The sequence below is a fragment of the Marmota marmota genome, unplaced genomic scaffold (genome assembly GCF_001458135.2).
Source record: "Marmota marmota marmota unplaced genomic scaffold, marMar, whole genome shotgun sequence".
Classification (NCBI taxonomy): domain Eukaryota; kingdom Metazoa; phylum Chordata; class Mammalia; order Rodentia; family Sciuridae; genus Marmota; species Marmota marmota.
In genome coordinates, this window is record NW_026000016.1 from 21,414,365 (window position 1) to 21,427,224 (window position 12,860).

The 12,860-nt window shown below is 35.2% G+C and overlaps 1 protein-coding gene across 13 annotated transcripts in view; it reads left to right on the top strand.

Moving 5' to 3' along the window:
• Nucleotides 1-425: 425 nt before the first annotated feature.
• Nucleotides 426-12,860, top strand: part of Cdc42bpa (CDC42 binding protein kinase alpha) — a 309,215-nt gene continuing 296,780 nt past the window's right edge. For all 13 annotated transcript variants that reach the window (XM_048809282.1, XM_048809272.1, XM_048809276.1 and 10 more), the window contains exon 1: nucleotides 426-1,449. In XM_048809282.1, coding sequence (XP_048665239.1) covers nucleotides 1,272-1,449 — 178 coding nt within the window. In that variant the 5' untranslated portion in view covers nucleotides 426-1,271. The remainder of the gene's footprint in view (nucleotides 1,450-12,860) is intronic.

A 12,860-nucleotide genomic window follows, 5' to 3' on the forward strand; every position in this document is an offset into this window, starting at 1 on the left:
GGACGGACAGGTAAGGAGTGGTCAGAGGCACGGTCTTTTCCAGAGCTGTTGGAAGCAGAAAGGCGTCTGCTTCTAGATCTTCTGAGCAAATGTGCAAGACAGGTGGCGTCTCCCAGGACGAGGAAGTAGCTGGGATTTGCGATATGTAGGAGACGCCTCGGGGATCCGGGGCCAGTGGCGTGGCAGCGGTGGCCCAGTTCCCAGCCGGCGTCCTGCCGCAGCTCCACAGCTCGGCTCGGTCATGCTGTCTCCATAGCCTCCTCCGCCACCGCCACCTGGGCCTCCCCTAGTCCTCCCGTTTCCCTGCATTCCACACTGCGGCAGCCGTAGCTTCGCGGGCCAAGTCGGCCCTCAGCACCCGCCTCAGGCTTGTGCAGTGGCCGGCGCCCCCTCCGGGGCCTCGACTCTGCTGGGCCGCAGGACAACGCCCGGCTGCGTGCGGGGCTCNCCGGAGCCCGGGTGGGAGAGCCGCCCGCAGCCCGCCTTCCTAATCCCGGCCGTGCCGCCGGTCAGGCCCCTGGGAGAAGCCCGGAGAAAAAAATGAAGAGTTTTCGCCGGAATCAGTTGGAAATAGGACTAACTGCAAAGCCTTAAAAAGAAGGACCTCGGGAGGAGAAAGGAAAAGCCTCCCCGGGCAAGACTTGGCGTGCTCGGCGCTGAGGAGAGCTGCTTCAGGGACCTCGCCCCCTCCCTTTCCCGCTGGAGAAATTGCCGCTGATGCATTATCCAAGTGGCGGTTGGGAGGATTTGCAGCAGAATTTTTGGTTTTCCCTCCCCCTTCTATACATTCTGTGTTTTTCCTCCCTTTTCTATTTTCTTTCTTCCCGGGGAGTAAATTGCTGATGCAAAGGGGGACTTTATTCATTAATGATGCAACCGGATTCGTTTCAGGATTACGTTGCACGAGTTGAATTTTGAATGAAGGAGAAGAGTTTTTTTTTTTTTTTAAAGAAGTGTTGACTCAAGTTCGTTTAATTATTATTTTATTTAAATATACGATTTAATTGTATTATTCATTTAAAATGTATTAAATATATTTTATGATAACTTACCCTCCAAATATATGTATATGGGTGTAATTGAAGACGTTTCAGTTAAGTGAGGTTACTGGTGTATTGGATGTTTAATTCAGCACCGGCATTGCATGACAGTTATTGGAATAACAAGTGGTTTATTTCTAAAACCACACCTTTTAAAATTTAGGTTCAAATAGTAAATAGTCAAACTTGTAATAACAATTTAGAAGCAAATCAACAGAAATCGAAGCAAACATGTCCGGAGAAGTGCGTTTGAGGCAATTGGAGCAATTTATTTTGGATGGGCCGGCTCAGACCAATGGGCAGTGCTTCAGCGTGGAGACCTTACTGGATATACTCATCTGCCTTTATGATGAATGCAATAATTCTCCATTGAGAAGAGAGAAGAACATTCTTGAATACCTAGAATGGGGTAAGTTAAAAAAAAAAAACAATCTTTAGCTGTGCTTTATGATTTAATTGTTATGGAGAGTTATGAGTAAACTCTCTGTAACGAAAAAATTATATATATTTATAATTAAAGATCAAACACTAGTTTTTCAAGATTTTTTCCCCTGGTTTTTGGTAAATATTATTTCAAGAGTAAGACCACTCTACTCAATTGTTGCCTTGACGTAAGGCCTACCTATTATGGAAATTATGATGAAGAACTTAGGTTTTTAGGTCAGCAGTAAGAGATTTAAAATAAATTTGGGATGGGCAAAAATGGATTATTGTTCAGTGTTGCCTTATCCATGGCAGTATGACAGCCATTCAATTGAAAGGTATTTGTGGGTGGAAACATTCCTTCCCAGACTTTGGAAATCACTCTTGAAATGGGAGGAGATATTGAAATGTCTGTTTATCCTAGGACAACAGAAACGTGAAGGTGCTGAGCAGTGTGTTTCATTTCATCTCCATATAGTGCAAGCAAAGCACAAGCTAAACATGGGCTTTAAAAAAAATTGTTACGTTCAGAAAGATGACTTGACAAATACTTAAAAAAATTTGTTGATGGAGAATGGGGAAAGCTACCACCTGAAGACTTTACTCTGAGTTTCAGTCTAAACTGTTAGTCTTTTGGTTCCAGTCTTCTAAATATAGATGTGATTTGGAAGACTTCTTGTAGTGGAATTGATCATTGATGCTCTGTGAGCTATCCCTCCATGTGACCTTCAAGCTTCAAGGCTTGGCTGAAATTCTTCAGCCTCTCATGTTATATATGGGTGCAGTCTGACCCGACTGCGGTGATCATTGCCCACAGTCCATATATAGTGGTATGCATTGGCTTTGGAAAGATTTTTGGCCAACTAGCATTTTGTACCTCTGGAGTACTAGTAATATTAGTTGGTTGCAAAGATTTTTTTTTTTTTTTAATTGAAAAGTTTTTATGCCAAAATATCCTTGTTCCCAAGTGATACTTTATTTTCCTGAAGTAAAAGTCAAGGGCTGATTGTTTCTTTTCTTTTCTTTTTTTAATTTGAAATTTATTCAAAATTAGTTTCTTAGGTCAACCACTGATTCAAGAATGCCTAACATATAATAATTGTAATTATCAAATTTGTGAGTATTAAAAGATTTATAGCAACATGATGTCATGAGGTTTTAAAAAATATGTGAATGGGATGATTTAAAAAAAAAATAGGCCACCATAGTCATACTGGAAATGTAAGAAATCTAAACTAATCTTTCAAGAAACTGCTCTCTCAAGAGTGCTGGTTTTGGGGTGTGTGTGTGTGTGTGTGTGTGTGTTTAATGTATAGAGTAAAATATTTTATAAAGCATGTGTAGTTTCTCATGTTTCCTGAATTTTAGGAGTTCTATAGTGTTTGATTTTCGAACACTAAGGTCTTGGTACTTTTATTTATTGGTTTATTTTTTGTGATACTGGAAATAGAGCCTAGGGGTACTTTTATCCCTGAGGAACATCACCCTGCCCATTTTTAAAAAAAATTTTTAGTTTTGAGATGCTGTCTCATTAAATTGCCAAGACTGGCCTTGAACTTGCTATCCTCCTGCCTCAGCAGACTGATGGCTGGGATTATAGGTGTGTGCCAGTATCTCCACCTCTCCCCCTCCATGAACGTTTTGGTATTTTTATAGTTTGAGTTTTGAAATTATGATTTTATAGTGACACTCTAGTCTGTGATTGTGATTGTCATTTAACATCCTTTCTCATTTGCAAAATAGTGGGAAAAGTCTTTATGTGTACCAGTGGAAAATATAATTTTATATAATTTATGATAAAAGAGAAATGTTCTCCTTCTACTTCTGATTTATATCTCAAAGTTTTGTGCTTTGAGATATTTTGCTGTATTGTTAACTTATGTCTTTCCATTAAGTATATTTTCTTGGATGTTGTTTCTTCTGTATGCATAGAAAGCACTGTTGCTTATATAGTTACTTAAGCCAAAAAAGTGAAAAAACAAAAAACAAATATTTAGCCAAATACCTTATATTTTTATTAAGATCCCTAAAGTAATTCTAACCAGGACTTATCACAATTGATAGTTATTTTAGTTGTATCCTTCACAGCTTTTCTTTTTAGAAGTCTTATAACAAACTGTACAGTTTCTTAAACTATCATTGTTTTTCAGTACTTAGAGATCAAGGGAATAGAATTAAAAAAAAATGTAAAATAACCTTTATTAATTTATTTTTATGTGATGCTGAAGATTAAACCCAGTGCCTCACATGTGCCAGGCAAGCGCTCTATCACTATGCTACAACCCCAGCCTGAGAATAGACTTTTTAAGGAATTATTTTGTATAGGGTTAGGCAGTGTCTGATAAGTCTCAACAGTTTTTTTTTTTTTGGCGAGGCTGGGAGTACAACCTATGGCCTTAACATGCTAGGCAAATGCTCTACCACAGAGTTATATCTCCAGTTGGAGTATGAGGTCTTGAAAATGGTGGATATAAACCACAGAATATTGAGTGAAGAATAAGAAAGAAAGAATAAAAAAGAATGGAAGAGGGGCTGGGGATGTGGCTCAAGCGGTAGCACGCTCGCCTGGCATGCGTGCGGCCCGGGTTAGATCCTTGGCACCACATACAAACAAAGATGTTGTGTCCACCGAAAACTAAAAAATAAAAATATTAAAAAAAAAAAAAAAGAATGGAAGAGCTGTAGGAATGTATCGTGGTAGTATTTACTATCCTTAAGTTATTGGGGAATTTAGGTTAAGAATGACATTATTTTTCATCCAAGAATTAAAATAAATGAGCCATACTTCATGTATAAATTGATTACATTTTTGGGAAATCATCTATGTTATTTGCATTACCTAACATTATATAGAAAACAATTTAGACTAAGGAAATTTCCAGATTGTGAATTTGTCTCAATTTTATTTTTTAGAACATTATTATTATTATTAATATTGATATCTGATGGAATCTGCAAGGGATTATTGTTTGGGTTAAATTTGATAATTTAGATTTGCCTTATATATCATTTTTAGTTTGATTTTAATAATTTGAAAAATATTAGGTCTTTAAATCTTTAAAGTAATTGCAGCAGGAGAACAGTATAGTTAAATACTGTGTATTGTGTACTAAATATTTGTGTTTGTTATTTGTATTTATGCAAGTACTACCTAGATACTCTTGAGTTTATGCTGATAATTGGTTACTTTTAAAAATGGAGTCAGCTGGGGCTGGGGCTGTAGCTCAGTGGCAAAGCACTTGCCTAGCATGTGCAAGGTTCTAGGTTCAATCCTTAGCACCACATAAAACTATAAATAAATAAAATAAAAGCATGCTGTCCATCTACAACTACCCCCCCCCAATAAATAAATAAATAAAAAAAAGGAGTCAGCCAAGATTTTAACGAATGCCTCATTTCCATTGATTTCATTTATTCCTAGTTATGGTTCATTTTACTTTTATATTGGTACAGTTAATGTTTTGTTCATAACAGTATCATGACAGTAACAAAACTGACAATTCAAAGTCAGACATGTTGTTTTTATTTGATAGCATTCCTTGCTTTTGGTACCTATGGCTTGAAGGAAGAAATAAGTAGAAAAGGAGGGAGGAAGAAGGGATTAAGCTGAAGAGTACTGGTGAATGGGGATAAAAGCACCTTAAGATCATAGATAACTTTTTAAATTTAATAATAATATTTTCCAGTTATAGGCAGTATGATTTGAAAGACAATGTTTTTATCTCCTATGTTTTCTAAACTGTTGATTATAGTTTGTATGTTTGTTTATAAAGTGGTAGTTTTGAAGTTAGTAGTATAATTCTAGAATAGTTACAGTAAATTTATAGAAGTAAAAATAACTTCAGTGTTGTAAACTAATTTGATGACTGTATGAGTTCATTATTTATTGAATTGGCTGTCTTCTACTTTGAAATGGGAAATTGGAATTTTAGAGAATTCTTTACCAGTTTACTTAAAAAATAGATATAAGATAATATTTCATATGACAAAAATTTGCAGGGCTGTATGTGGATAATTTTTTTGATGCTTTCTGATCTTTTATGCAAATAATCATTACATTTTATGCAAATAATCATTAAACAATTTTATAGCTTATTCATATTTTATGTGTGCTACACAGAGAATAAATGATTGATAAACTTGTCACTCAGGCACATAGGCAAGTACTATCGTGTAAACATTTCCCTTTTGAAAATATATTTTTAGTTGTTGATGGACTTTTATTTTTATGTGGTGCTAAGAATCAAACCCAGTGCTTTACACATGCTAGGCAAGTGCTCTACCACTGAACTACCACCCCAGCCCCAACATTTTCTTTTATGAAAGTAGTTGTAAAGCTTATTTACATTTTTTTCATGTGTGGGTTAATTGAGTGAGGTAAATTGTGGCTTGCTTAGAAGGATCTAAATGTCTAGGGTATTTTATTCTTTGTGTCTGCTGTTCTTTACTGTTAGCTTTCCTGAGTAGAATTTATTAACCATATCAAATTATCAAGACATTAATTGAATACAGATGATCAATTTATTTTTATGTAAATTCTCAATTAGGATCATATAAATATCTTCAGAAACAGATTGGACACTTACATCCTTTATACTAGTTATCTAGTTATTGTAAGAGTGAATACAATTATTTTATCCAACACAATTCTGGCACATGGCAGGAACATGTTCAACAAGTAGGGGGTGACTTATTATATTCTCTCTCAAATAATTCTTAGAGGTAGTTGCTAAATGGTATTGGTTACTGCAACAAATTGAGACATTTATTAGTAATTATTTTAAGGAACATCACTTTTTCTTTTAAGTATATTGTTTTATGAATGAGAACAGGATGTCAGGATTAACACTTTAAGAATTTTAGAAATATAGTTGTTTCTTATGGAAATTTAAGTCATATCTTAGCAAATGCCATAATATGTTGGAAATTTTATGAAATGTGCTATGCATCTTAGGACTTGTTACTATTACATAGTCAGTCCAGGCTACTTTAGGCACAAATTAGTATTTTACTGTACTACTCTGTGGCAAAAAGTTTTTTCCAAAACTTTTTCCCTATTGGTACTTAAAAAAAATATTTTTAGTTGTAGATGGACACAATACCTTTATTTTATTTATTTTTATGTAGTGCTGAGGATGGAACCCATTGCCTCACATGTGCTAGGTAAGCTCTCTACCACTGAGCTACAGCTCCCAGCCCTGATTTTGGTACATTTATTGCCAGTTTGTTCTGTATAAAACTCTTTATTTTTCATCCTACTGATTGTGAAGTTTTAGAATTAATTTACTAAGTCTAACCAGCACTTAAAAATTAAATAGACTAGTTGGAAATATTAAGCTCATAGAATAAGTATTGTTATGTAATACACTTGTGTTTTCTTGTATTTCTCATTGTAGATTGAGTTTGAGCCAGTGTGGTGGCACAAACCTGTAATCTCAGGTACTGGGGAGGCTGAGGCTGGAGGATTGCAAATTTGAGGCCAGCCCTGACAATTTAGTGAGACCCTATCTCAAAAACAAAAGGGGCTGGGGGTATAGCTCAGTGATAGAGCACCCCTGGGTTCAAACCTGTGTGTGTGTGTGTGTGTGTGTGTGTGTGTGTTGAATATGATAGGGTAGATGAAGCTATATCATGTTGATTATTTAGCAGTGAAAATATCATAGGTTTTTCTTTTTTCTTCAAAGAGGACACATGATAGATTAGTGACAGATGAGTTGAATGAAGGAAAGGAGTGTAGGGCTGGGTGCGGTGGCACATGCCTATAATCCCAGCAGCTCAGGAGGCTGAGGTAGGAGGATTGAGAATTCAAAGCCAGCCTCAGCAAAGGTGAGGTGCTAAGCAACTCAGTGATACCATCTGTCTAGAATACAAAATAGGGCTGGGGATGTAGCTCAGTGGTTGAGTGCCCCTGAATTCAAATCTCAGTACCCCCCCCCCCAAAAAAAAAAAAGTGTAGGTAGGGACCCAATAACTTGGATAACACTGAAACAGGAGGGGGAAAGGAATGGAGACAAGAGGTAAAGGGGAAAACAGAAAGGGGAAAGAATGAGAATCAATATAAACTGTATTCCTGAGTTGCTGCTTCAGTCTGACTTGTGAATGATTGTGTATTTTTAATTTAGAAGAATTTACTAGATAGACTTAACATCACTCCTTTGTAATTTTCCTTTTCTATTTTGGCTAATGAATATTGACTTTCATTGGTCATAACCATATGACCTATAAACAATAGTAGTAGTTTCTTGGTGTGTTTTCCTATTAATCCCAGATTAACTCTAGTATAGATGTAGGTGAGGATTTGCTAGTTTCATAGCTTTTTTTTTAATTATCATGGAACTGCTAGGCAGAGTGACTCAAGTTTTAAGTATTAAAGACCATGAATTGCTCAACTGCTTTTTCCATATCTTGATGAATCAAGAAATTCTTTCCATAATATTTTTAATGGCCCACACTATAACTAAATGTTATTCCAGGCATTAGTGTGAGCGTCCCTTTTACATTGAATGTAAAACTCCTTTCCAGATTTAGAAGATTTCCTTTTCTTTCAATTAATGCTGATCAGGACTTCCTAGATAGCTTCTCCACATTTCCTCTTCATAATTTCTACATGGTTTTCTGGTCAATAGGTAGAGAATGACCAGTTTTCTGTTGGCTGATCCTTTCTTCCTGTTATAGTATTCCTTTATATGCACTATATGGAAGAGTGGCATTTTGGCTTCATAATAACAGGAGGCATGGAGATTTGGCTCCCCATTTCCAATTCACTTTTTTGCCCCTTAATTCTGTATTGAATTTTTGCTTCTGTTTTAGTAATAGGACTTCTTCATCTAGCTTCTTCCTAGTTTCAAAATGTGTTCTGTAAATCCATGGGATATTGAAAGACACTTTGTGTGTGTGAGGAGTGGGGAAGTTTATATAGTCAGATAAGTTTGAGAAACTTTTCAATAAAATTTAACTTTAAAATATTGTAGGTTATCCTATAATTTATGGAATTTATCTGGTTATGGATTCTTTTTTTTGTGTGTGTGCAGAATATCTGAAGGAGGAATGGCAACCAGTGTTTTATATAAAAGTCTTTGGAAGATGCTGTTTCAATATGAGATTGTGGCGTTCCTTGAAACTCTTGAGATTCGGGGTTAGAAAGAAATTTTGGGATACTATATGGTTTGGAGAAAGAATCCAAATATGAAAAAGTGATATTTTATGCAGTGATTGTGGACTTTATTTACTGTGTGAAAGTCATGATCTGAAGATAAACTTAATTGTGGTGTAGTATAAAAGCGGTGCTATTGATAGAATTATATCTAAGAAGTACACCCTGTAAGTGAATTAGGTATAATAATCTGTGTGGTTAGTTCCTAAAAATTCCTTGAAATTACTGAGAAGTTTTTGTGTACGACATTTTCTTATACTGATTAAATTTGCTTTTAACTTATAGGCATTCACATTAAATATAGAAATTTTCACTATCTCTTACAGCTTAAGTTACTGTAATTGTGATATGTTATACAAACTGTTACACAAACTATTACACAAACTATTGTGTATCTGAAAAGATTTCAATACTTCATGATGTTTAAGAGGAAAGGGTAATGGATTCATGCAATTTTAGAATCCGTTATAGTGTTAAGTATTGTTTAATTTCCAGTGTTTTAGCTAAGCAGTTCATTTCGGACTTTTTGACTAGTGTGGGAATTAACTTGGGTATAACACTGTATGCTTGAAGCTGTTTCATGTGCCAGCACCTATTTATTTGTACTGTAATGAAACCAGAGAAAAAATTTTAAGGGGAAAAATCATATATAATTGGTGCTATTTCAGCATCTTGTAAACAATTAGAACTCTGTAATTATCATAAACTTTTTTCCCCCAGATATTATGGTAGCAGATAATAATTCTAGAGAATAATTCATCTTGATAGTTTAAAGATCAGGGGTTTTGGATTTAGACTGAGTCTAATTATTTGCTGGGTGATTTAGGCAAGTTGCTTAACATCTCAAAGTCTGTGAAAAATGGACATCATCATAATAGCTTATTTTGCCAAATGAGAAGTCAGTTTAGGGTTTTTCTTTTCTGATGATTTGTCTTATATTTTGTGGGCTACTTTCCCATTCTGTTCTGTTCCCCTCCCTCCTTCCCTCCATCCCTTCCTTCCTTCCTTTCAAAACCGGGGATTGAACCTAGTGGTGCTCTACCACTGAGCTATATCCCCAGCCTTTTTTATTTTGAGATAGAATCTCTAAGTTCTTGAGGCTGGTCTTGAATTTGGGATTCTCCTGCCTCAGCCTCTGGAATAGCTGAAATTACAGGCGTGTACTGAAACCCATTACTTTTAAAATTTCTAATCTGTGTAGTCTTGTGATAAAGGAAAAACTAAAATGCCATTTTTTTTTACTTAAGTATAATTGAAGTGTATAACTGTACTGATACATGTAAATAACTTTAACATTAACAAACGTCTTACAATATTTTATTAAATTTTATTGCATTGAAAGTATCTGTATGTGACTATGCAAACATCTTAGTTTTTCTCTCTCTCTCTTTTTTTTTTTAAGACCTTTATTTTATGTATTTATATGCGGTGCTGAGAATCAAACCCAGGGCCTCACACATGCTAGGCAGGTACTCTACCACTGAGCCTCAACACCAGCCCCTTAGTTTCTCTTTTAACATAAGATATTTTGCATTGGAAAATTAATTGAACTGTTTTGTTATTAATTGAACTATTTTCTGACTAATATTAAGCTAATGCCATTTTTTTCTACTAGTGATAGTAAATATTATGAAGTGGCTAGTTAAATTTTATTTTTATATAACTTCAATCTGAAAATTACTGGTAGAGTTCTAGACCTCAGCACAGAAGATTAAAATCATTATTGATATGTTGTTCACTTCAGGCCTTTTATGGACTAAAGATTATGTAGCATCCATAGATGCCTATTGTGGTCTTACAGTAAGTAAGAAGAAAATTAATTGTGTTCACTAACATTTTTGAAATTGTATGTTAAGAGATATAAACGAATATTTTGAAAATTAAGGGTTCAGTGGATATGTGAGAGTGGGAACTATTGCTTGTTGCATCCCTCTTTGGATATTAGAAAGCATATTTTCATAGAAGTTTCAAAAGTTCTGATACAGGAACTTCTTTAACTTTGTTGGTCTAAGTCATTTTAATTGTGGAACTCTTTATGAGAAACAACTGATTGAATTTGGGCAATGCTGGCATACACTAGGGAACCATACATGATGTCAGAGCTTTAAACTGGTTATGTGAAAGGAAGTGATTCCCAAATTCTTCTACTGAATTATTTTTTGAATATTGTCACAATTTACATTAAAGCCCAAACAAAGGTGAAGGTTTGAATGATTCACCTTTATCATTTGCATATTTAACATTTTTTAGTACTTTAAAAAATATTTTTAGTTGTAGATGGACACAATATCTTTATTTATTTTTATGTGGTGCTGAGGATCGAGTCCAGAACTTCACAAGTGTAGGCAAGCACTTTATCACTGAGCTACAACCCCTCATTTGCATCACCTGCAAGATATTTTGGCAATATATATTAAGTTGGTGCGGGGATATATATATGTTAGGTATATATTTATAAACAAAGGACAGTAAAACTTGATATATGCTTTTGAGTTTTTCCTTTGTGTAGTTTTTGGCTTTGTGAAGGTGCTCCTGCTAACCTAGTAAATGTTTTTTCAGAAAAGCTTGATTATTTTTTAATTGAATTGATTCTCTAATTATTGATACAGATAGGTACTGTCATAGTTGTGAAATAGAACTAAACTAATCAGAGATCTTTCCAAAAACAGAATCTTGTTCGTAAGTATCACTATTTATTAGATGTGGTTAATGTCCCAGGTTGACTCAGATATTCTTTTTTAAAAAATTTTTAGTTGTTGATGGACCTTTATTTTATTTATTTTTATGAGGTGCTGAGGATTGAACCCAGTGCCTCACACATGCTAGGCAAGCACTCTACTACTGTGCTACAACCTCAGCCTGACTTAGATATTCTTAAAAGTAGTCAAGCACTTACTTAGTGTTCTGTATTGAATTTAAAAAAAAAAAAAAACTTGTTTTAAAATATTAGGAAATATTGTCTCTAGGAGGCAGTGACTAATGCCCTGTTTAGAGATTATATTGTTAGCTACCTATATGGCTTTGCCCTGACCAAAAGTCATTACTAAGAAGCATTTTACAACAGACTGAAAGCTCAGGTATTGTGGTGAGCTAACATGTTGATATGCAATGAAAACTAATACTTACAAAGATTATTTTCTAGAGTTTATGTTTAAAACCAAGATATTATTTGCAAGTCTAGTATAATTTCTGTTTCTGCATTTTTCACTGCATGCCTTTGTAATGTGGCACTCCCATTTCTGACTGATACATGTTAAGCTGACAGTTTCTTATATAAGTTCCTTGCTATGGTACATTGTTTGAGATTGTAATTAAGTGTGATCATATTGTTTCTTTTGCATGTGTGCCTGTGGTAATATCAGTTAAGTGCAACACTTGGTGGGTTATTCTGTCTTCATTTTACTTTGCCTGCATCTGGCTCAATTGACTTGTTTGTAATAAGCCTGTATAAATGGATTTAGATATTTGTGGCTTTCATATGTGTGTATACTGTTCTATGAATCATGTTTTTGTGTTCCCTTCAACTGCTAAGTAATCTGTAACCTCCTTATTACATGTGTCTCTAACCAGATAACATTGGGATTTTTACATATCCAGGACCTTTGTTTAGTGAAAGGAATTAAAAAAACAAAAACTAATGGTCTTTGATCACGTCAATATCCTGTCTAATACCTATCTTCAGTGACAACTGACAGCTTTCAGGATGACTATAAATTTTTTGGCATGGTATACACAATTTTTAAATATGGTCCTTGTTTATTTCTCTAATAATTTTTTCACTTTAAAAATCATTTTTATTTTTACTTTTGGTATTAGGGATTGAACATAGGGGTTCTACACCACTGAATTAAATCCCCAGTCTCTTTTTATTCTCTATTTTGTGACAGGATCTCACCAAACTGCTAAGGGTCTTGCTAAATTGCTGAGGCTGGCCTTGAATTTGCCCTAGCATCTGGGATACCATGTGGGCCATCATGCCTGGCTTTTGTTTTCATCATAAGCTGGGTCAGTAGAAAGCGTGGGTGTGGAGGCCACCTAAGAGTATCTATGCACATGCTCTACACACCCTTTTTCTCCTGTACCAATGTGCTTGTTAAACAGCAAAGGATAGGTCCACAAACCCAGAGAGGAAGGCTTGCGGTTCCCTTCTGCAGTAGGGGTAAATAATATAATAATAATAATAATCAATCTTAAACTTTCAGAAAAATTGCAAGTACAGTACAGTCCCCCCCCCCCCCCCCCCC